A 26,007-nucleotide genomic window follows, 5' to 3' on the forward strand; every position below is an offset into this window, starting at 1 on the left:
GCCTCTCTCCACCCAGGTGTATAAATGAGTACCCAGTTAGATCTAGACACAACTGCGCTGGTTACCGGCTGCATTATGGGAGTATGTTTCCATACGTGTTTGATCCCAAAAAATACTGGGGTAATAATCCTTTGAGCATTATTACTCATGAAAAGGGCGCTATATAAATGTGGTATTATTATTATTATTAAATTTATAACAATTATAATTATACAAATGTAATAATAATGAGACAACCAAACAGTACCCTGCTCCAATGTACAGCCTCTACAAATCCCCATTGTCTTCAATCAACATAACATTAATGACATGTGAATTTAAATTAATACAAATAATATATAGTAATAATTTAAAAATTATATATAGCATGCCCTCTATTGTTTACCCTCGGTTTTTTTTTTCTGTTTACCCAACATTTCATTTTTTCAACTTAGGACCTCTGTGTACATCAGTTCACCAGCTGCATCTGGCATGCCCAATACTAATAGATGCAGATGCCCTAGATTTTTCAAAAAGCATACTCTACGTTTGGATTTTTTAAATAAAAATATAACTCCCTCGGTGGCCACACTTATATAAAGTTTTTCGATATCGTTTGACCTTTGAAATAAAGACAATACAATACAAATTTTGATAAACTAAAATGTTATCTTTTCTTTTTAGCAAACGTCATCGAAAACCATTTGTACCGTTTGCTCTACGCAACAAGACTGGTTGTTTGCTTTGTTTTGCTACAATGACAACAACACCAACAATGTAAGTTCATAGTCATAAATCAAGTAAGATCATTCTATATTCATTACTCTCCTCTATAGTGTAGAGTAAATACCCGGTGTTCTGGTCTATCACAGCCCTAGCTGTTGTTGAAAGACGAGTGAACTCTGTTTGGTAGCAGCTGGGACAACATGAATTGACCCTTAGTGAAAATGAAAATGGTCTGTGCACAATTCAGCCCTGTAGGCTGTGAGTCATCCAATTTATTTGAAACTGTACATTGCTTGTGTCATGCAATACATTCTGAAGCTAAAATTTATCTTGTTTTAGTGTTGCCACGACAACAGGTGAGGTTTCTAACAGTGAGAATGTTAGTTCGTGGATACAGGTCAAACAGGAGGAAGAGGTCACATTTCAGTTTCAGGAGAAAGATAAAATGCGGCATAGGGTAAGATATTCCTTGAAAATTAGTATTTTCTTCTTTTTTTTTAATTCTTTACATTCAGAGGATTTTTTTTCTCTTATTTTTTTTTACAATCATTTTTTACTAACATGTAAAATGTATGTTAACATACAGAGTACAAGAGAGCCACATATGCACCAAGTTCTGGTAAAGGTTGACGGATGGCATAAGGTATCACCAGTGTCTGTGGATAAAGTTGGAGTGTACTTTAGACAAGCGAATCCACAAAGAAACCAAGCTTCAAATGTTGTAAGTTAACCTTTAATTAAGTAGCATGACACCACAAAGTTATGTGAGACACTATCCATGTGAAATAGATTTTGAAGTTGACACTAGCTTTAGTTAACTAATATTACAATTATAAACTACACCTTAATTTTAATAACTGAATTTACTAACATTACAGACAGATCTCTTATTCCATTTATGTTAGATGTTTATTGTTCAGCACTATACTACGTTTTTGGGAAATGCTGTTTTTATTAAAGAATAAACAGCCATTGTCACTTTGTGTCACACATTATATGTTAACTGGAAATGGTTGCATATCTGTATTCAAAGCCAAATTTGTTTTGTTACAGTTCTCCAGCAGTCACCCAGCCAGGTTAGTATTTGAAGTGACCTTAGAAGGAAATGCTAGAAAAGTGATAACAGTGAGGTCAGGTTTAATGGTAGTCAGTAGGCTTAGCATCCCAATGGAGCTCAGGGTCACAAACCCAGAATCAACTTCAGTGGGTGAGTATGTCATGTCATGTGTCCCATCCATAACAGAACCATGTCCAACGTTGCTTAACTTTGGTCAGATCACCTAATCCAAATTTCCTCAGTTTCCAGTTACGCTTGAAGACGATAATAAATACAGTTACCTTTTTTGTCCAAATGTATACACAATTTAATACGTTTTCTTTTTTAAATCATCAATTTTTGGGTATCAAAATTAAATTATTCTTTTTCACTCTTTTAGATTATGAAAACTTGGGAATTCTCGAGCCTAATTGTGAGGTACCCATACCGCTCCATAGAATATCATGGCATCTTCGTGCAAGACCCAAGAATGGCGGAGTGGAGTTCTGTAAACGTGCCTTCCTTTGGCAACGAGTTACAGACTCTGAAACCTTGGTGATGGAATGCAAAACACATGATGAAGAAGAAGAGGAACTTTTTAGGTGAGGTTGTTTATTTAAGGAGGTTTTTATTTTACCAATAGTAAATTAATCACTGTCCTATAAGGTAGGTGTTTCCACCACTAGAACTTGGAGTGAGTTGCCTTTGAACCCATGCCATGAAAAAACAGCTTTCGTTTTTGTCAAGTCACCAGCTACTTTGACCAATTATAATGGTTCCAATTTAGAAGTTTGTTGTTGTTGAAACAAAAACAACACCTTGGCATATTAATCCCCTTTTGATGATTTATCCCTGGTGCTATACACATGATTGTGTTTTTTGTTTGTTCATATCTGTAATGTCTGTATGTATGGTGTATCAAAATAAATCAAATCAATTACTGCTGAAAATTTGTAGGTTTTGTTGTTGGGTGAAGCGAGAAGCATATCCAGTAGATCCATTAAGCAAGAGACAGCCGTCATCGATAGAACTTGCACGACGTGTTGAGACCCCTCCACAGCCAGGTCATACGTTAACACTGCTACCAACTCTGGTAATGACCAACCTGTTGCCATACGAGATTAAATACTTTGTGAAAGGAACAACAATGAAAGGAGAAATTGCTCCTGGCAAAGATCAGCCATTATATGGGGTGAGAGTGCAATTGTTATTTTTATCACTGTTGGTATTATTATTATCCAAAACAACATCAGCACCACCGTCCAGCTCACCACCATCATCATCATTAATACCAGCATGACCACCACCGTCATCATTACCATTAGCATGACCACCACCTTCATCATAAAATATGAACACCACAATCATCACCATCATCATCATTACCATCATTACCAGCATGACCACCACCTTCATCATTACCATTAGCATGACCACCACCTTCATCATAAAATATGAACACCACAATCATCACCATCATCATCACTGTCATCATCATTTCGATTATTACTACTAGCATCATTATCACCACCATCATCATCACCATACCCCATTAGATTACCACCATCATTACCAGCATGACCACCATCATCATCACTACCATCATCACTGCCATCATCACTACCATCATCATCACCACCAGCATCACCATCCATCATCACCACTATCATTACCATCATGACCACCATCATCATCACTACCATAATAACCATCATCATCACTACCATCATCATTATCAGCAAGACCACCATCATCACAATCCATCAGCACTTCCATTATTTTTTAATTGTATTTATTTATTATCATCACCACCATCATTACCATCATCACCACCACCACTGTACAGTAGTAATTGTCATCACAATATATGTAGCCATTGTTATTTTTCAAAACTCAAATTAATTGTGTGAACTCTTTTTCCTTCCAAGGTTGACATCAACCGTGAAGTAAGCTTCAACTTCACCATAGAAAACTTTCCAAAAGGAGCAGCAATAAATCTTCCTGCAGGAATAGTAGATGATATGCGTGGAGATATCCAAATCTTTGACACCAAAAACAGACTTCTAGCATTGCATGCCAAGGTAGAAGTCAGGGCTTCCAGAGCATTAAAGGTATAAACCAATGATCTAATTCATTAATACAATTCTGATGAATGACTGAGTAGTGAGTGGTTAAGACAGTACAACCATAATATGTAGCCATAACATCTGCAATGGTTTGAGGCTCACTCTCTCTATGATTCTGGTGGTATAGTCTTCTCGGATAATAATAAACTGTAGGTCCCAGTGTACAAAAACTACTTGTGTTAAAGAACATTGTACATTTTGAGATAAGTAGATGGTTTGTATACACAGCTACTTCCACACACAGCCATGCATCATAGTCCTGTACGCTCCTCTCTGAGAACTGAAGAGGTCACCCACCCAAGAATGTATAATAACAAATGATGATTATCATAAATACTTAAATACAGCTATTGTTCACATTTAGATATCAAAATATTGTCCAATATAGATTAATTAATGAATAACATTACAGATTACAGTCCTTTTTTTTCAATTACTTTTGATACAGTGTCTAATCTCTGCACCTTATTGGCTTATCAACAAGTCAGGACTACCGCTAATCTTTAAGCAACATGAAGGTGATGATGAGTCTGCTGGACAGTTTGAAGAACATGAAGCAGCAAGGAGCATGTCACCACTTCTGTACTCCTTCTCAGATTTTGAGAAGCCATACAAGTAAGTATGATGGTAGTGAATTGATTTTAAACAATGTTTAACAGGACCATGCCTTTAATTCTGTACTCTGTATACTGTAACTATCCTTCATTGTTCTTCTTTTTCTGATAATTATAATGTATACTGATATACTTATAGATATATATATATAGATTTCTTCTATCTAGCGCTTAGATTTATATGTTACACTTTTCAAGTACTTGCCTCCTCTAAGGTCAGGTTATGTCTGTGCAGCCGATTAAGGACCTCTCCTCTGTCTACTCACAGTACCTGTCTAGAAAGATGTACTTGGTTCTTGGAGCACATTTGTTTGTGTACACAGAACCTACATTTGATTGAATTGAAATATTTTATTTATACTGGGCGACCTCTTCAGTCAAAGACTGGTCTCCCAGAGGGCCCAGTTATAATCAGTGGCTGTGATGTACTAATACACCGGGGTAACCCCCTACTCGTCTCGAAAGATGTACTAGGTTCTTTAAAGTACACATGAGCTAAATGTGTACACTGGACCTACAGTTTATAATCCTTATCCGAAAAGACTCGTTCTACCACCAGAACAATGGAGTGAGTGTGCCAATAACACTTTACAATATTATGGTTATTTAATACCACTTACTGTACTAGTGGTAAAGTATCCCCAAACTTACTGTGAAAGGTAGGTAATTGATCATTAATTCTTTTTCAAATTTATTTTCTAGATGTCAAATGCGGCTTGGTAAAGGATTTGCCGGACATGAAGGTCGACCTTATTGGTGTAGTGACTTCTCCTTGGATAGAGGTACTGGAGTTCGCTCACTAAGACTCTTGCAAAACAATGGAAGACCACAAAAGTAAGTTGTACTGACAACAATATTTATCTATCATCTATTGTATGCCTTAAGCTCTGTCTACACTATCAAACTGTATGTGACAAATAAAATGTGATGCGCCCATTATGGAGATGATGTCATATCAGTACCATATTTGGGCATATCACACTTTTTTGTCAAACTAGTTTGATAATGTAGACAGAGCTTTACACACACATCACTTAGTAGGGATAACCCTCTAATTCCACAAAATTTACTTTAATTTTTTAACAGGGTGTTTCATCTTGGTATTGATGTTGTTTCTGGCAAAGGTCGATATATGTCTACCCACATTGTAACATTTGTACCTCGCTTCCAATTGGTCAACTTTGCAGGATGTAAATTAGCATTTGCTCAAAGGCATCTTGTCAAAGGCATGGTGAGTATCGTTTATAATACAATTTCAGTACTGAAGTATATTTTAAGTTATTTTTATGTTACTATTTATTTTTTACGATTATTAATACTGTTGTCAATTTTTGCAGTGGACCAAAGTCCCAGAAGTTCATCTCGTTGTCATGCCAGAGTCAAGTGTTGTCTTCCATTGGCCACGAGATGACCTAGACAAATTGCTTTGTGTTCGAATGTCAGACGTCAAGGATTGTAGATGGTCAGGCGGATTCAGGATAGATCGGCCAGTCTCATTTAACATTAACATGAGGTGAATGCATAGACATACTACTAAACTAATTGAGAGTCAACTAGGTAAAGTGATGCAAAACAGGGGATGGCCTTTTCAAGATGGTTGTCGTATATCTGCTAAAAGTATTACAGTTATTATAAATTGTATTATATTCTTGTGTGGCTATGCTCAACTCACTGCAAGTTTAGTACTGCTTGATTGAATAGTAGGCATGGTTTCAAACTAGCATCTTAAATCCAATAATGCCTCTCCAATTTTAAATAATTGTGTTAAAGTTAACCCTAGAAGTTTGATATTATGGTTGACTATTTTTATACTACTTTATATGGAGTAAAGCGGACACAACAAGCTGAAATAAATTGTCTCAATTATTGTTGGAAGATTATTCTATTAATCAAGTTTGAAATCAAAAATCAAAATAACATTTATATCCTTCATTTATAAACAAACATGAGTATAATTTCTTACAATATACATGAAGGAGGCACTGATTTCAAAAAGCAAAGCTTGTGCTAAAAGTGACAATATAAAGTGTAATACTCAAGAATACAATTTAAAAACAATAACATTTATATCTTTAATATTCATATGTGTTTCTCTTATCTTTCACAGAGGCTCTGGTAACAACTCTACACTTCTCCACGTGGAAGTTAGTCTCAGGGGAGCCACCTACTTTGTTGTGTTCACTAATGTTGATAAAATGCCCCCACCGTATAAAATAGACAATAAATCAGATGTAAGTATGATCAACTTGTAATTGTATTAAACTACTGTGGAGTAGCTTTTGCGAGTAGGGCAAAACAAAGCTACTCCACAGTAGTTTAATACAATTACAACCCTGTTGGTGCAGTACCCGCTGCTTACTTGGGCTCGAATCTAACCACTAGCCATCACTGCAAGCTTGGTGGTCTAGAGGTATGAACGCCAGGTTAGTGATCTGGCGGTCGTGGGTTCGAGTCCCACCCGAAAATTACTTGCGAATTTGTTTCCGCTGGTATTCTCAAATGTACTTAGTATAAAGTACAAATAACGCCAGAGTAGGGCAAAACATCTGACCAATTATGATCAACTTCAAATCATTCAACAGAGTTGTAACTTTGTGGTTAAGATGCATCCTGGTTGTCAGGATTGTTTTCCCATGACAATAAAGACTTTCGAAGAATGTAATATGATTGTTTGCTGTTCAGTTTGTCTTATACACATTTATGATTAAAATTTTGAGAAAAAAAATATAAAATTCTATCTTTTAGGTTGATGTGATATTTTGTCAAGTTGATGTCGCTGATGACTCATTAAATACAACACTGACCTCGCAAGCTTGCGTTGCTTATGCATGGGATGAACCAGAGCTTCCAAAGGTATTGCAATGTACAGTTAAAGGAGGATCTAGCGCATATTACAAACTTGATCAAATTGGTGAGGGGGAACGCCTCTACTATGAAAATTTTATCTACATTACGATGGCAGCTACTTTTAATGGGTATGTCAATTTATTTTTTTGTGATAATCATCATCATCCTTAATTCTCGTAGATTTACTATAACTACTAGATAAAGAGATATTTATTTTCATCCTCAAGCTTAACTGGGAATGGGGATTAGGCCCTCTATGAACCCAATGCAGCCAGCTGGACAGCTGCTAACAGATCAGCACACCGATCCTGTACTCTTTTCGAATAGTGTACCAAGTTCTCAAGTTCTAACATGCACTATATGTACATGGGACCAATGGCTTTACGTCCCATCTGAAGGATGAGGCAATATGCCTAAGGATGCAATCAGTATAGTACAATAGGTTTGAACCCATGTCTATCACATGTTAGTTTGATATTATCAATACACTGTCACCTCCATTATATACAGCATCCAAAGTGATATTCTCACAAAGAAAGGCTGATGTGATACACAGTGGTGATGAAGATGACACATTTAAACATATTGATCCCCAGTAAAAGTTTGTAATAGATTAGAACATCTTTGACAAAAGTGGTTTGTTTTACTCAAATGCAAATACTCAACCATTAGACTACAGGACCAGCATTTATCAATCATTTTAAGCCAAAGATAGTTAAAAACTATAGTGCTTTTAAAGTGAAAACTTTGTTTTCCAAAAATGAGTTATCAAATTGTGCTAAGGTTTGGAAACTGACTTAAACAAAACTGTTGACTTAAAAGTTAAGATGATTGTTTTTCTAATTTAGTTTGATAAATAGACACTTTAATCTTCTTGTATGTTTTAAACTTAAAATTTAAAGTTGAATGTCAATTCTCTTCACACAGTGGAACTTTCCATGTTTTTTCCAGCTTTATTGTTGAGTTGAGTTTTTTTTTTAAATTTTCAAATGTTTCACTATTTATAGATTTGTTTGTGAATGATTGAATGAAACAGTATACATTTTTTTCTAGATCAAATTGCAATTTACAATCACTTATCAATGGCAGCCAATCAGGACTACATCGTAATCAACAACTTGTACTTGATGCAGTAGATGGCTACAATGTTGTATTAATGAAAAAGGTAGGAGAAATAATTTGTGACATAAGTAGGCCATATTGACCAAGTCAAAATTCCTATACTTTTGCCTGATCTGAGCTCTCTACATTAGGTCCCTTGTTTATATTGACTCTTTAGGTATGGTAAATGGCCCCCTTGCCTTATCGCTCGACCATTTGAATCTGTTCATGAGGATAGGTGGCTTTAAACCAATTGACAGGTAGCCCTTTCACATCGCCAAGCAAAAGTTTGGAGTTTATACACTGGAGCTATAACACTGATGTTTGGTCTACTATAGTTGATATAAATATTTGTTTTATAGGAGCCGGCCAAGCGTAGCCAGCTGTGGAGAATGACAAGTACCGGTATGCTTCAAAACGAAGGATCATGTTCACCACGTAACCCCAACGCAAAACGCAAAGGCCCTCTGGAAGGCCTTGTTCTTGATATTGCAGAGATGGCAGCAGACTCTACAAAGCCTGTAAATCTGATCTTACAAAAACCAGAAGATGAAAGGAAGGCAACACAAACATGGTATTTTACAGAGGTACGGTTCTGTCGAAAAGGCATCCTTTTCACACATATATACATGTTCTTTTTCGGTATAGTTGAATACAGTATCATATAATCTGTAAAGGCATCCTGTCCATACACAAACACAAATACATATCTATGATTTTCAATCATCAGTGGATACTGCCTAAATTGTATACAGCATCGCATCCACACATGAACATTTGACTTTCTGTATTGCAGCCTGGGTTTATATCGTCATTATATAAATGTCAACTATTACACAATACTTTTTACAGTTCTCTTTACTAATGTACTGTAGAATTATTCAATTAAAACCTGTTTTTTGTTTCTAATTTGCAAAAACTGTTTGTATTGTTATTATTATTTAACAAGCCTGTGTAGGTTTCGTGAGGATTTCCTTTTTGTCTCTTATTTTAGCAGAATTAATTTTGGGACAAATAAAGAAATGTATGTAAGAATGGTCATTAATCTTTTTAAAAAACCAACATTAGAGATAGTTATTGTTATATATTTTGAATATTTCAGGATGGTCGCTTGCAATGTAGTTTTGGTGGACTGACAGTTCAATCAAGGCATGGTATTATGGGATTAGAACAAGGTAAGATTTTTTTTTTCTGAATGATTAAAGTTTTAAAGTAGAACCATTTACTACTGTACCTGAGGCAGACAGCGAAACACAGAGGTCTGTGAATTACAGAGAGAATTACATTTAGGGCATGATAGCTCTGTCTATTATTATTCTTTATTGACAACTAGGGATAACAGTGTCCAACATGGCACACAAATAGTAGGTGATCATACAAGCATGAAAATAGCAATAACAGACTTAGATAATATTTTCACTATCTACACTATCAAACTAGTTTGACAAAAAAGTGTGATGTTCCCAAACATGCTGGTGATATGTCCAAATATGGTATTGATACTGTATGTCCACATTTTCGTTCACATAAAGTTTGATAGTGTACAGTAGGTTTTGGGCTAATTCTCATTGAAAATCCGGGGTTTGAGGCCAACACTGCAGGTGTAGGGTCAAGACTGTGCTGATTACTAGCTGCAACATTATGGGAGTACATTTCCATAAGTGTGACTGGTGTAATAATGTGAAGCATTAAGTGCTATATGAGAATGACACATTATTATTATTATTATTTAATCCCCATCGCTTTTCGATTTATTTACTTCACACAAATTCCTGTTGTCCATTTTGTAAATTATGGGTAGACATATACTTTAGTATTTATGTATTGGTGGAAACTTGTAATCTTATTTGTTGTACATGAAATCTGCAAGTGGTAAATGTATGATGTTGAAAATGTCCCATAATACAAATGGAAATGCAACAATTGCAATCCACTGAACACAACCTCAATCATTTTAGTGCAGTTTGTCATGAACTCCATTGCGGATGCATCTGCTTGATTATGATGAACAGGATATAAAAACAAATATAAAATAGAGCATGGCTAGTTTTCTAGGCTGTATTTATTTATTAACTTCCAAATGACCAAAAAATATAAGTTTATATATTTAATATGTAGTATTATTGATACAGTATACTGTAGGCTATATTAATGAATAGAAGTTGGCTAAATAACCATATACCCATACTTATATACAGTATATATATTATATAATATATGAATATGCACTGAGAGCTCTGCAATTTTTTCTGACTTTTTTACTTTAATGTTTTTATTTAAGTTTTTGCTTATTTTATTTATATCTCCATATACATCATTATTTCAGTGTTTATTTGTACCTTCATTGAGATCCAGCCACTGATACCCACAGCAATGTTATATTTGCAGTAATTTGCCTTTTAATTTATAATATTTGGATAAGTAACATAAACTAACATAATTAAAATGGTGGTTTCATGATTTTAAAACTTACAAATCCAATATAACTGAATAGGACTTAAAAATAAAATTTCCCTGAAGTTTTCAAATAATAGCTGCTTTGCTTTAGAATATAGCTTTGTAGAAATAAAGTATTAAAATGCTTTTACAAGTACTCTCACATGACATTATACTTCTATTAGAAATTTATATCCTTTCAATATCATAACAAATGCTTTGTAGTTTTCTGTTTGCTGTTTGTATAGAGTAATTGTGCTGGTTGGAGGTGGGCAGTGACACCCATTATTCTACCATATCCTTTTTAATATTATTATACAGGGAATAATTTCGCCAGTGTAGCATAGCAAAAAGCTATACAAAACAACCTTATTGCTACACATTTCTAAAATTGTGTAGCAAAAAAGACAATACAAAACTATGTTTCTCGACTAAAAAATCAGTTTGATTAGCAATAACTGCTAAACAAAATTTTAAAATGAAATTTTTCCCTGTTATAACAAATGCTTTATCTTGTTTGAAGGTTTACATGGGGAAATCAAATGTTGATATATACACCATGTATGTTACCACATACGTGGTGTACCACAAAATATGTGGTGTACTGCAAAATCTATATCAACAAATGCTTTATCGTTTTCTATTTTGCTAATTCAGTCATGCTATTTTGTAATGTTTCCGTATGCTATACATGATGAATTATGTACAGTAACTTTGCTAGTTGGATGTAGGCAGTAAACCCCCTTTAAATTCCTCCCACCCAGCCTAAAATTTAATTTAAGGCCTTAATCCACCCAGCTTAACTTCAACACAGCACCGATTCAAGAATCCTGGAGTGAAAATACTGTTTATTTTTCAACCCACTCTTGTTGAGTTCAGTAAACTTTTCTAGATATTACCCTTTTTCCACCCACACTTTTCCCTAAACTTTTTAGACAATAACCTTTTTTCCACCCACTTATTTTTGACAAAGACCCCCTATATTTTTGTAGCTAATACCATGTTTAAAATGCTGTCTTAAAATTAAAATTCAAGAAATCGTTCAAAATAAATGATAGTATGTAACTTTAGTAATGAAATAGCAAATATCAAGAACATTTAATTGATAGAAAACCTATAGATCTAAAATCCTTATACATAAAAATCGTTAATTTATGTAATTAATTAACAATAAAAATGTTTATGTAAATTTTGGCTCTGATGCTTCACCTGCACTCAATTTCAATATAGCTTTGTTTGACTTGTAAGGGGATTCATCGTACCAAGTACCAAGATTCAGAATTTCTATGAAAATTAATAACAATGTTGACAATATAAAAGAAAATGCATTTAATAATAAAGCCAAATTGAGTTTGGTTTCTGGTTTCCTGGTTGAATATACTAGGAGGATAAGATGACTGAAAGGAACTGGCCACTCTACCACAAAATTCTGAGGCTTGGTAAAAATGAGCTTCTAACAGCTCATTCCCCTATATTCAGAATGAACATGGGACGCACCTTTATCTTACAGTACATAAACATCAGATAAGTATTTTCAGAAAGATAAAGTCAGACCTCTTAAAAAACGAAAAAAGGTTTTGCCAACTCCCTTCCAAACACTTATCAAAACAACGGAATTGCTCACCACATTTAAAAACTCCTTATATTGTTTGACCATACTTTCATAAAGTTTCCCGCTATACTACTGTTTCTGCTTTCTCCATAAGATGTCTATGTGTAGTTTTGTTGTGATTTTTGTTGTGATGTCGAGTACCAAACAAACTTTTCCTGTGAATGTGAATTTGAGTGTCCAATTGTTTTAATTTACTAAATGGCAATGATTCTCTACAAATTGAATACTTCTGTAATAATATTTCCGCTGCTAATTTTTGTAAAGTCTTGTCTCTTTTCGTGCATCTATTTTTAGCTTTGCGTAACTTGTGAGCATTTCCCGAGTTCTCTGCCTCCTCCCTTGAAGAGTTCTCTAAGTGGCTAAAACACATATTTCCATTATTATACATGCCGTTATTATCTTCATCTTCTTGTGAATTTAAATCTGCTACATTCTTCAAATTCACAAATAAAGGTTCTTCAGTAAATATATGTGATCTAAATTCCGGAATGTTATCTTCTTCAACTATATGATTTATCTCTGGTCTTGGCTCTGACTGGTTATCTTCCTGATCATCAGGTATAAAATTGTTTCCTTGGGATTGTTCATCTTCCCGACTGTGCCGCTTAGCACGGAATATGCATAAACAAATAAGTGATGTAAAGACAACCGAGATGAAAGCAGTTATGACAGCAAAAACAATGCAACAATGCTTAAAGCAATCTTGGAACATATCCTATTCAAAAGAGAATAAATTTACAGTAATAAATGAACTTCAAAATAAAAATTATTCCAAAAATGGACTCTGTTCCTGAAAAATGCATTCGAGTTGATGGTTTTGGACCAAACACATAATTCCTAACCCATGTGACCGATTAGATAGCAAGCAGGGATTCCCCCTTTTTTTTATTTGATAAATTTTAATGATGATGCATGCAACGTATTGGCAGCTATGTTCAACACCCAGTGGGGAAATTAATTGTTTGTTTTGGTTGACTGGTCTTTCTTGTAGGGAATGACTGCAGTAGCTTGCTGGACATACAGGTCATAGGTCATTGACTGTACTGTACTGGATTCTCATAGGTTATACTGTATCACTGCTTTTATCTTGGCTGTCAGGGGAAAATTTGAATTTTCATTCAGTTTTGACTTTTGGAAATTCAAATAGGCTACTGTACAATGTGATTTCCAATATTACTTAATATTATACCAGACGACTATTAATATCAGCATTGGTATTAACATGTTAATTGAAAAACGATATACATAAAACACCAATTCAAAGAATTCAAAGAAATTGTGGTTTTAATGTTTTTGATGCTTTAATTATCTAAATTATTAGGAACACAATTTAATGCCCAGTTTGCCAGTAAACCATCTGTATACTGTGTAGTATATAAATCATATTGTCAAATTATAGAAACAGTAGTTTATCAGTATTTAGGAAACAAGAATTCCTGTAAATACCAGTTTCTTCTATGTTATTTTAGGAAAACAATAAATAAATGCCCAGTCGTCCAGTAAACCAGCTAGGTTTTGTAATATATCAGTATTTAGGAAACACAAATTCCTGTAAACACCAGTTTCTATCTTGTAAGAAAACAATAAAAACAATGTAATGCCCATCAGTCATCCATAAACCAGCAGGGTACTGCAGTATTTGGCAACAAATCCCCTGTAAGTACCAGCTTATCAGAAATCAAGTCAGTATTGAGTTGTATACACACAATCATAAAAGGAAGTATGAAAATATAGAAATGTTGGATCCGAAATGTTTATCTTACCTTCTCTTCAGATGTCAGTGCTGTAATGTTTTGTGTCCAGATGACTATGGCTATTTATACTGATTTAGTTTATGTTATTTTCCAACCATGTACACGTTGTGTTTCTTTGATTATAAATAAAAACTTGTCAAATTTTTATTGTATTTGTACAGTACTAAACCACTTGCTTTTATCACAGTTTATTAGCCACAATTAACAGCCTGTACACAGATTGTACGAAACCGTTCAGGTGTATCAACAAGTGTGCTGAACTTGTAGACTTCCTGGATATTGTCTGCTATTGCTGTGTTATATTGTTAACCCATGTTTTGTATTCATTTTCAAACAACTTCCTTATATATAATTATTTATTTGGTAAACAATAAGCACATGACTCAGCAATTACTGAATAGGATATCAACCAATGATTTTGTAAAGGTGAAGTCTCTTATGAGGCATAGTATTGGCACTGTTTTGGGCATAAGAATAATGCTCCTACACCTGACACTGACAGTGGCAGGCATGGTAACAACCAAGCTAGCATTAACTAAAATGTACCAACTCATGTCAGACAATTATTGCCACAGTATATAGTACTAATTTTAATTTAAATTAGCTTAAGTATCCGTATTCGTCATTTTATGTTAATTGTGTTCAATGTGTGTGCCACCGATGTAAAGGTGCAATTTCCAAATAAATTGATTGATTGATTGATTATACCACTATTGACATGTTTAATGTAGGCCTTAGATTTTTTTTTTTGATTTTTTTTTTTTAACCATATTTAATGAGGGTAATCCATCCAGCTATTGCTGATCATTAGGGACCCTCAGAGGTTCACAAGACAAACATACACAAGATGCTCTACATAAACAAAGTCTTATTACAAGTCTTTGGGAGTGGAGTAATTTGGTCCTTAGAAAAAATCCTGACATGTGACGGGACTTGAACCCAGGGCCCTTGGAGTGGTAGCCAAGCATCATAACCACCAATCCACAACTCCACTCCGAATTCGAATTGGTTGACATATCTGGCCATTAAATGTTAAATCATAATTTAGATTAAACTATTTGTTTGGTTTGAAAGAGCAGTACCTGTTATACCATTTATATTCCCATTCATCTGTCTCCAACGACCAGTACAACAGGGTGATCCCTACTCTAAGTGCATATACACTGGACCTCCAGTTTTAAGTCATCCAAGAAAACTTGTTCTACTGCCAGAACCACAAGCAGAATCTTTAAAAACCTGTTCTGATTTTGTGGCTAGATTTGCAGCGATATCCTCCCCCCCCCCCCCCTGCCATCAGGTGTGGGAAGGTTTGATTAAATATGATAATTTTATTTATATTACAAACAAAATTGAAATTAAACTGTAAAAAGAAAATCCACTACCAATTCCAATCACCATAAATATTTATTAACTCAAATGTAAAAAGTGTCTTAGAAATGATAAGCAAAATATTTTTTAAGTCAGTTAATTGGTTAATCAATCATTGGCAAATTGTGTTTCACATTTCCAGGCCTCACAAAACCAAGGTTTTGTTGTTCCCCTGAGGGGCAGCCAGTTTGGTTGCCCTCTCAATATCTTAATGGCCAAAACTGATGCAAAACATTATTGTACTCTTTCATTGGATTTTTACTTGTTTGTCCACCAGGGCTGACCATTTTAATTAATTTTTAGCTGCTCTACATCCATTTACGGTTGCCCCGAGGCCAACTGATTCTGCGAGCCAAGTATCATATGTGACACCTGTATCATAGGCAATAAGCCTATGACCTAAACATAATACAGGCGCACCTGTGATAGCTTAGGTATATGTGACTTGATATAATGCTGTATGTTGAGATTCAGTACATAGAAAATCGGGTGCAAAATAATATTACAGAAACATGGTTATATAGAAAAACCCTTTTTTTCTTCAAAAGGATAGCACAGCACCTTTAATGTTTACTGACTCCGGTGGGTTTTCAATATCAACTTTGCTATCAATAATTCGAAGTTCAGATCCAGCAGGTGTGGGTGACACTGTAAAATAAAACCATTGCATTTGTTATTATGTTATCTAGTAAAACGCATTCTTAGTTTTATTCATCATCATCAAGATGGCTCACATGGTCCAATTATGAAAATCTGGGCCTATTAAAAACCTTTATTTTAGAATATCTTTTGGTTTTCTGTTATGAGAAAGTTGAAGCCAGTCTACTTATTTTTAAACAACCTTGTCTACACTATGAAACTTATGTGACAAATTTGATGTGCCCATAATATGGACAGGATGAATATATTTGATCATATCACTACCATATTTGGGCACATCACTCCTTTTTTGGTCTTATAATACTGTAATGTCACTTACATTTTGCCTGTTTGCAAGTTCTTTGCAAAATCGCTTGCATCGTTGATAATGCCTGTTCACATGCAAACTGAAATATAGATAATGAACTAAAAATATAATCAACCTTATAATCATTGGAGTTTTCTAAAACAATGCTCTGAGATGAATGTCATAATACATCCTGTGGAGCAAATTTCATTTCATTTCATAGTAACATTTATTTCCTTCATAATATACAAAATAAATAATATAATACAAAATTCATGACGAGAAGAAAGATAGTTAAAACAATACAATTTTTTTTTTTTTTTTTTTTCTCATCTTTAAAATGAATAAAACAATATTATGAAGGAGGCACAGTTTCTAAAAAGCAAAAGCTTGTGTTGAAAGTGCCTGAACAAAACAAAAAGTAACTAAAATCAAATTAGTAAATAATAGTAAATGGGATAGGAATAAAGTAATTACGATAACGGAATATGAAAACAATAAAAAACTGATACCTAGAATATAACTAGTTAATTAATTTACTTTTGTATTAGATATTGTTTAGTGTTAAAGACGAAGCTATGTTTGTTTGCAGAAGTTGTAATTTTGTTAGGAAGTGAGTTCCATATCTTGGGTCCAGTAAATCTAATATTATGTTGAAAAGAAGTCTTTTTGTGTTTAGGAATATGAAGGTTATTGAGGATTCTTGTGGAATAGCCGTGAAATTCATAATTGGGAGAAAACATATCGCGTAAATGAGATGGAAGAAGAGCATTTTGGCTTTTGTAAATAAATAAACATTGTTGGAAAATATTAATATCTGTTAATTTTAATAATTTGAGAGAACGAAATAAAGGATCTGTACTAGTTCTAGGTGAAACATTTGAAATTATTCGAATGATTTTCTTTTGTAGTATTTGAAGTTTATTTAAATTAGATTTTATTTCATTTCATTTATTTATTTCACTTTACAAATATATAAATATAAAGTGGAGGAGCCTAAAAAAAAGCAAAGCTTGTGGTGAATAGGCTCCTCAAAACAAAACAAATAAAATATAAATAATATAACACAATTAGAAACTCCAAAAAAACAACAATTAAACTAATATCTTTTCTCTAACACATAAGTTTAACATGTTTAGAACTAAAAAAACAAGTAAAAAATAGATTATAAAAATTATTTAAGAAATATCAAATATATCAATAATAAAAGAATTTACAAAGAACCTTCAACCAATAATAGTTTAAATTGACGTTTAAATAAACGTTTAAATAAAGCACAGTTATGAGATTTTTTAAGAGATAAAGGAAGAGAATTCCAGAGTTTAGGTCCAGTATATACAAGGGTATTCATTTTAAGTCTAGTTCGAGTAAATGGCAGGTGATACTGATCTTTTTGTCTTGTTTGGTGAGTGTGGTATTGTTTATTTTGAGTGAATTTACTGGATATTATAGGTGGTAAGTGTCCGGCGGTTAATTGAAACATGATGACACCAACATTAAATCTATAGAGATCCTCAATTTTTAATATTTTATTTGTTTGAAAGAGATCTTGGGTGTGAGCACGAAAAGTTACCCCTGAGATAATTCTGACAGCTCGTTTCTGGATTAATAACATTTTAGTAATAATTGATTTTGAAGCATTTCCCCAAGCAAGAACACCATAATTTAAGTACGATAAAATAAGAGTAGAATATAAAATATTTAATACTTTTTGAGGAAATATTGATTTCAATTTATACATCATGCCAACATTTTTTGATAATAATTTGGGAATGTGTCACACCAAACGATATTGCAATATAAGAGATATGGCAAAACAAGGGAGCAGTAGAGTGTTCGGAGAATATGATGTGGAAGAAAAGATGCCAGTCTACAAATTATACCAATATTTTTTGAGATTTTGTTTTCTGTCTCAATAACATGGGGTTTCCATGTCAGACGACTATCAATGGATACACCCAAAAATTTAGCATGATTGACCATGGGGAGAACAGAACCATTTAGTTTAATTTGCAATGGACCTAATTTAATTGGCATCGTACTACTTCTAAACAAAACATAGCTGCACTTTTTTAGATTTACAGAAAGGCTGTTTGCCAGAAACCATTCGGATACATTAATTAAACTTGTATTTACAGTGTTAAATAACGACTCTAAGTGTCGATTTTTACAGATTAGTGTTGTGTCATCTGCATATAAAAAGTAAGATAAAGATACTGACGAATTGTAAATATCATTCACATATAAAAGAAACAGAAAAGGACCTAGTAATGAACCTTGTGGTACTCCACAGGTAATAGGCAAATAGTCTGATTGGGAATCACAAAACTTGGTACATTGGTAGCGGTTGGATAAATAGCTCTTAAATAAATTGAGAGGAACACCGCGAATACCATAGTGATACAGTTTTGAAAGAAGAATGGGATGGTTAATGGTATCGAATGCTTTCGATAGATCGACAAAAACACCAATTGCAAACTCATCATTTTCAAATGCATCTATTATTTCATTGGACAAATCAATTAAGGCCATTGCGGTATCAAAATGTTTGCGAAATCCAAATTGCTTATTGAATAGAATATTATTTTTTTCCATAAAGGCATAGGTTCTATTATAGATAATTCTTTCTAATATTTTAGAAAATAGCGAAAGGACTGAGATCGGTCGGTAATTAGATAAAGTGTCCTTTTTTCCTGCTTTAAAGATGGGAGTAACTCTTGCCAATTTCAATTTATTTGGAAAAACTCCTTTTGTTAAAGACAGATTAAATATGTGACATAGAGGTTTAACCAAAAGGGAAATTGATAGTTTAATAACTTTTGGACTGAATTCATCAAGTCCTTGCGCTTTATTAGTTTTAAAACAAATTCAAGAGTAAGAAGAAAACGTTTTAAAGAATCCATCTTGCCCAAGAGACTACGTGTATTAAAATGGATAGTAGACAAAACATTTTTATCATTGTTATGCTTAGAGAAATTCTCTGAGAATGTTTCTGGATCAAAATAATTAGATTCATTTAAACTAGCATAAAATTGAGAGTGTGGATCAACATTTTCGTTAATATTCATGTTCTCGTATGCCACAAAAGGGTTAAATTTCACATCAGTTGTAGGGTTGGATTGGCACATTAATTATAAGGTATCATAGATAATTTAAACATTAGGTAAAAGTTAACAATAATATAATAAAATAAAAAACTAAATATAACAATAATTAAACATAAAACAATTCTGTATAGTGCTGCCGTATTACTGGTAGCGTAAGCGTTGCACTCCCCGTGTATAAAACGGAGAATAATACATTAGGTATGCAACCGGGTATGCAAAGGTATAATTTGCATAATAATGGTACGTAGCGGACATACTTGGAATTTAAACAAGCAAAGCCAGGTTAAATATACTGAAATTACAAAATGAAAGAAGGCAGAGAAAAAGAAACCATTCATATCTCAGTTCCTCAAATCACCGTAAAAGTTACTTGAATATATAGGGAGTCCCCGTAGAAGTTCGCCATTTACCAGCAGAGAATTTAAGTTTAGTTCCATTGTCATATAAAGCTTTAACTTGAAATTTCCATTTCTTCCTTTCTTTATAATCCACTAAGGTCAGATCATCTATCACGTAAAACTGTTTATCTTGTAAGGCAATATTCTTCTGTTTCATGACTTGAATTTTAGAGTTATAACTAAGTAGTTTAATTATAATGTGTCGGGGCCTCACCGGTAGTACAGGACCGACTCGATGTGCACGCTCTATCGTTGGTATTTCACTAAATTCAAAGTTATCTATTAGAATGTTCCTGGCCAAGACAACACAATCCTCACCTGATTCTTCTTTAAGTCCCACAATTCGAACGTTGTTACGTCGGCTGAAGCGTTCGGATTTGTTGGCCTCTAGTTCAAGCTTCGCAACCGTAGATGATAATTTATCAACCGTTTGTTCGAGTTGACCAATCTTGTTAGCCTTGATAATATCGTTTTCTTCGAGTGCTGCGATTCTGTCCGAGTTAAATCCAATAGCTTGGTTCAAATCCTCTTTAATTTTTGCCTGCCCATCTAATAATGATTTTAGGGAAGCATGTACAAAATTGTTAAAGTCCACAGGGTTGGAACAAGCACTTTCAATATCGGCTGGGCGAGAGCGAGTCTTGGGTTTGGTGGCCATGATGCATACACGCCGTGTAAATTGTAGTCAAATGAGGAGCGCTCGCTATACACGTCTTATCCTGAGCACGTCATTGATATACTATAAATGTCGCCCTCTATACAGTACTATGTTTTTTTATTTATATTTGTTCTATTTTATATAATGCATATCCTTGGTTAATGGTTGGTTATTAATATGATGCTTAAATTCTCAATTATTAGGCCATTAAAAAAGGCAGCATGCAGAATTTTGACCGCGCAGTAGAACAGTTTTAAGCAGCACACACTACAGGTTGTTTTTTCGAATGTCACCAATGCTGCAGCATGGCACAACATTTTTACAACAAACTGAACATGCAATAGAGCCATTTAATGGAACCATTATATTTTACTTCTACTTCATATGATGCAGAATTAGAACAAATGGCAAGGGATATTCTTTTATCATGTTATAATGTAACCAAATGAATTAAAGCAATAACTAGTAATATTAAACAAACCTGAAGGTTGTCTGGATATCTATGACTCCATACAAGTAGAAGAGCAGAGAAGACATCACCAGTTCCTTTAAATGACATCTCTACCTTGGGATACTCAATTTTAAAACCAGTCTTCTTTCCATCTATAGGCAAAAGCACACAGTGCAACATGTTTATTATTGGTCCCTGGGTAAAGACATTGAGCTTTAGAGCAAAAGCACAGTCTCTGACCCCCACTCACAATCTCAATGGATTTCCTTTAGTGGTGGACACTCCTCAAATGAACCAAATATTTATAATATACTACTCACATTACTCTCAAATTTTGAAAATTTAACAACAAGTGATTCCTGCTACTGTATGTATAATTTGTTGAACTGTAGGCAACTGTAATTTGTTGCATGCAATTATTGTAATATGTATCACTTGTGATGCCTGTATCGTATGTCATAGACCTATCCTCCACCATAAAATACGGTACTACAGGCACCAGATGTGATTCATGCAACACAACAGAATTGCCTTTCAGACTGGATAATTTATGCTTGAATTTGGAGGTGTACAGAGAATTTGAATCATTATGCAATGGTCATTACCTTTGATCTGTGTTCCAATCAATGTTAGTGTATTTTCATTGCCTGTTTCATAGCTGCTAAGTATAACTGTCTTTACTCCTTTATCATGTAGAAACTGAGTAGCTTTTAATGCTTCTTCTTCATTGGTTATTTTCGTCCCACTTAAAAGTCTAACAACCAAAAATGTGAAAGATAACTGTTTTGAACTATCCGATTATTCTGGGACCGATAGATCCAGGAATTATGAAATAGGGTCGAGCACCTAGGGCCTAAACATTGTTAACAGCTTAACTTATGTCCTTTCCGTTTGCACATTTCAATTTTCAAACTTGTAGTTAGAAGCCAGCTAAATCCACATATTCATACGTGCATATCAGTTGCACGCATGTGAAAGGCATGATCACATATGAAAGGTTGTAAGTAATCAATATTGTAATTGAGTATTGAGAATTTACAATCTTTTTTTATTTTCCTGGTCACCATTGAATCTAATTGTAGGAGCTAATCAAACTTTTGTCAAATGGTAACTCTTCCATGATTGTTGTCCATAGTTCGAAATGTGTGCATTTAGGAATTCTTGGCAGATTCAGAATTTTTAACAGAGGAGCACTAACTATAATATAGTATGTTTAAAATATATATCAATAATTTCATTTTAAGAGAGATTGCGCCCCCTGTATCTGTTCCTTGGCTTTCCAATGTAAAATGTTACCATAAAGTCAACTTTTAACTTTGACTTACTCAGCCTCAAACTGATTTGGTGTAATTATGTCTGCCAGTGGTAACAGTTCATCGCGATAAATTGGCATCAGTTCTTCTGGGACATAGTAGCAGCCGTTATCACCCATGACTGGATCACACAGATATATCACATTTGGATTGGCTTGTTTTGCATCTTTTACCACCTGTACAATCTCACGAAGGAAAGATGGTGAGCCTACACCACCTGTGAATAATGTAATATACTTGTTACAGATTCTTTTGGATTGCAAAGTAATTGCATTGTATGTATTATTATTATTAGTTGACATTCATGGCTGGTGTAGTGCTATTTTTAACCTTCTAAACAAAGTATCAGTAGGCTGCTGAGACTTAGCACAAATGCAATTTCATGAGGTGTATATTTAGTGTAGCGGTACATCCTGTCTAAATTCTGAATTTTCTATATTCATTTTCTATTTATACATAATTTCATTTGTATACCTAATAATAATGTAGTCTCGGTTGGAGTGGCTTTTTCTTATTCTCATAGATTTTCTCATCTTTCTCATTTTTAGTTAGTTAATTAATATTCGGTATATCATTGACAAAGCAAAACATACTAATACAAAAATAGAATTGTTATCTTGATATAACCCACCACCTCCTATATGAAATTTCCTAAATCAACAATACATATAATACTCTATAGAAAAAAAGAGGATGATTTAATCATCAGCCCCGACTAATTCCACTAGGACACAGGGATGCATAAACAACAAAAATAAAAGCACTTAGAAACTGAGTGAAGTACTTGGCAACAGAGTGGCGTGTTAAAAGAAAAACAAAATTATTTGTAAAATTATTAAATTTTCTTGAATGTTTGTCATGCAAACAAACGTACAAAGCAATTGTACTATATAATAGCAAGCTTCTGTTTTTTCAAGTAATAAGTAATAATAAAAGCATTTTAATAAACAAATTATAAATAAGATTGAATCTAAAATTAAATCACCACTCAATAACTAGTGCAGTTCAGAGCATACAGTACTTACCAGTTAAAATATGAGAATAAATATTTATGTCATTTTGCTTGATACAATCATACAGACGTTTGAGATCATTACCATTTAAGATCTGACCATCGTTCCAAACCTTATATGCTATGTTTGTGCATTGCTGCATTGCATTGATAATATCTACTTCATATCCAAGTACCTGAAAAAATTAATTTAAATGTATGCAACAACACTTAAATGTTCAAAAATATGGTTTCTTTCTCATTTCGTCAGTACAGTATTGAGCACCATCCAAAATATGACAACTGTAATAAATTTGAACTGCACTTTTTTTTTCTAAACCTTTTCTTGTAATATAACTAAAACAATGCTTTCAATATACTGTATTTTGAAGTCATTACCAACAAAATGTTTGTGGTGCCATATTATGTTTTTGAAGGCTAGAACATTTATTATAACTTTATTTACATATTATATTATGATTGATAACTTAAAATCGGTGCTCTATGGTCTTTTTTTATTGTTTGTATAATTTGTTGGAGATACTGTGATTAATATTTTACAAAATGTAGTTTTGGTTAGGCATTGTATAGATTCCTTGACCCTTTTTTATTTTATTTTCTTGGTTTCTGGTTTGATCGAAGGCATGACAAGGATGCTAGGATTAATGAAGTTCTTTAATATCAAGATTCAATTGATTCAAGACATTGTAATTTATCAAGCAATTAAACATGCGTGTGATTTTCCTCTGCCATTGTCATATAAATATATGCTTTTTATCAGCTGGTAATAGTAATTAAACTACAATATGGTATACACACTCACAAATAATATTTAATAGATTAATGTTATAATATAGTAAACATTTATATTCATAGTCCACACAGCCTAATAATATTTAATAGTTTATAGTAATGTTATATTTGGTCATTCATGTTTTTCATATTGTATCATGCAATTATGAAGTACAAATATGCTTATTCATCATAAACATTGAAAATACTGTATTTACAGTGTTTAAATAAACAGAAAGAACCAAAATTGTTTCTTAGTCCAAGCTTTGGACTCAAAATTGTCGAGTCGAGTGGCCGAGCAGTTTGGTTTAAGGCCCTCGACCATTTTTTTTTGTGGTAGAACAATTCTTCTCGGATAAGGACTTAAAACTAGAGGTGCAGTGTACTCATCTGGCCAATGTGCACTTTAAAGAACCCAGTACATCTTTCGGAAGAGTAGGGAGTTACCCCGGTGTACTGTTCCATTCATCCCCTGCCGTTGAGGACAGACGAACAGGCGCCATTTGGTGGCAGCACTCGACATGAATGGATCCTTAACGGAGAAGAAAGTTTTGTATGTGTAGTCCACATCTGTTCACAATTCAGCCCTGTAGGCTGCCAGTCGCAGGTTATTCCCCCATTTACATTTATATATAGATATATAAATTTACAGGCATATATACTGTAAATAAATTTGATGGTCAAATAAGAAATTCTAAACTGCCTATATAAAAATAATATAATTAATAGATATATCATAAATTGATCATATTTTTTAATAGAATATAAATTTTACTATCAAAACAAACATGTTTTGGTTTGTCCAAACACTGGACAAAAATATCTCTGATAAAAACTGAATAAATTAAATTACAATGTAAAGATCTTTTCTTCAAGAGAGAGTGACCCATCTACTACTGTAAATTTGTACCTTGCTGGAACATTATCACCATCCTCTTCCTTGTTTTTCACTCCTTTTGTTTTTCACTAAATAAAATGCACAATATCTAACCTGCATTGGAAACACAGCTGCCTTGTTTCCAATATATCCAGACACAACATGAATTTGTATGGACAAAACACGGCGCTCGTGTACCGACATTTTTGATTGTCAAAAAAGAAAATCGACACAATTAGATACAAACACACTTGTAAGAGCTCCCAAATTAAACAAAGTGATCAAAGGATTTTTTTTATACTGCCGTCATAAAGTTACAGTAGTCATTTTGACTAGATCCGCCTACCTATTGCATATTCAATGATTTTGATGACATCATCATCATGAAAGTCAGTTATTTTAGACTTGATTGTCCAAACCTGTTGCATATTCAATGATTTTGATGACATCATCATCATGAAAGTCAGTTATTTTAGACTTGATTGTCCAAACCTATTGCATATTTAATGATTTTTAAGACATCATCATAATAAAGTCAGTAATTTAAGACTTGATCTGCCTACCTATTGCATATTCAATGATTTTGATGACATCATCATGATCAAAGTCAGTCAATTTGATAATGTGCCAATTCAATTTGTATCCCTAGATCCCTGGATCTAAATTTCCTGTATATCCCCTTATTATGTTGTAATTTTCACCATACTGAGGAGATAAAAATTGTCACAGATTGTCTGTCTCCCTTCCCCTATTTTATGTAAGACTTGTTTACGGTGTGGTCCTTTGTGGTGAATTTGGCAGTACACCGAGAGGCGATACCCTACTCTTTTTCAAAGAGTATACTGATAGTTCTTTAACATGCACATTAGCCATGT

At 33.6% G+C, this 26,007-nt stretch overlaps 3 protein-coding genes across 6 annotated transcripts in view; 1 reads left to right on the top strand and 2 right to left on the bottom strand.

The window, feature by feature from the left end:
* Positions 1-14,551, bottom strand: part of LOC140045103 (tripartite motif-containing protein 2-like) — a 28,260-nt gene extending 13,709 nt beyond the window's left edge. Inside the window, exons 1-3 of one of the 3 annotated variants that reach the window (XR_011844545.1) lie at positions 14,241-14,536; positions 12,490-13,192; positions 10,129-12,149 (exon numbers count right to left, since the gene is read on the bottom strand). The gene's annotated coding sequence lies outside the window, so the exon portion shown is untranslated. Of the gene's footprint in view, positions 1-10,119; positions 13,193-14,240 lie in introns of those variants that run through there. The other 2 variants (XR_011844544.1, XM_072089856.1) reach the window with 2 other exon arrangements.
* Positions 1-26,007, top strand: part of LOC140044221 (intermembrane lipid transfer protein VPS13D-like) — a 113,825-nt gene that overhangs the window by 76,974 nt on the left and 10,844 nt on the right. Inside the window, exons 44-59 of the mRNA XM_072088699.1 lie at positions 664-756; positions 1,045-1,162; positions 1,292-1,426; positions 1,759-1,912; positions 2,142-2,343; positions 2,699-2,933; positions 3,670-3,852; positions 4,316-4,482; positions 5,184-5,315; positions 5,568-5,712; positions 5,819-5,994; positions 6,589-6,712; positions 7,227-7,456; positions 8,382-8,493; positions 8,792-9,016; positions 9,532-9,604. Of these exons, the coding sequence (XP_071944800.1) occupies positions 664-756; positions 1,045-1,162; positions 1,292-1,426; positions 1,759-1,912; positions 2,142-2,343; positions 2,699-2,933; positions 3,670-3,852; positions 4,316-4,482; positions 5,184-5,315; positions 5,568-5,712; positions 5,819-5,994; positions 6,589-6,712; positions 7,227-7,456; positions 8,382-8,493; positions 8,792-9,016; positions 9,532-9,604 (2,504 nt within the window). The remainder of the gene's footprint in view (positions 1-663; positions 757-1,044; positions 1,163-1,291; positions 1,427-1,758; positions 1,913-2,141; positions 2,344-2,698; positions 2,934-3,669; positions 3,853-4,315; positions 4,483-5,183; positions 5,316-5,567; positions 5,713-5,818; positions 5,995-6,588; positions 6,713-7,226; positions 7,457-8,381; positions 8,494-8,791; positions 9,017-9,531; positions 9,605-26,007) is intronic.
* On the bottom strand, positions 15,584-25,900 carry LOC140045104 (pyridoxal kinase-like). 2 transcript variants are annotated; one of them, XM_072089857.1, is made up of 7 exons: positions 25,247-25,900; positions 23,498-23,660; positions 22,485-22,689; positions 21,765-21,913; positions 21,190-21,311; positions 16,579-16,645; positions 15,584-16,247 (listed from the first exon to the last, which is right to left on the bottom strand). In XM_072089857.1, exons 1-7 carry the CDS (start codon positions 25,334-25,336, stop codon positions 16,141-16,143), a joined length of 903 nt encoding a protein of 300 aa, XP_071945958.1. In that variant the 5' UTR covers positions 25,337-25,900; the 3' UTR covers positions 15,584-16,140. The 2 variants fall into 2 exon arrangements, with proteins under 2 accessions (XP_071945958.1, XP_071945959.1); XM_072089858.1 differs by lacking the exon at positions 16,579-16,645.

The sequence above is a fragment of the Antedon mediterranea genome, chromosome 3 (assembly GCF_964355755.1).
Source record: "Antedon mediterranea chromosome 3, ecAntMedi1.1, whole genome shotgun sequence".
In the NCBI taxonomy this organism is placed as follows: Eukaryota; Metazoa; Echinodermata; class Crinoidea; order Comatulida; family Antedonidae; genus Antedon; species Antedon mediterranea.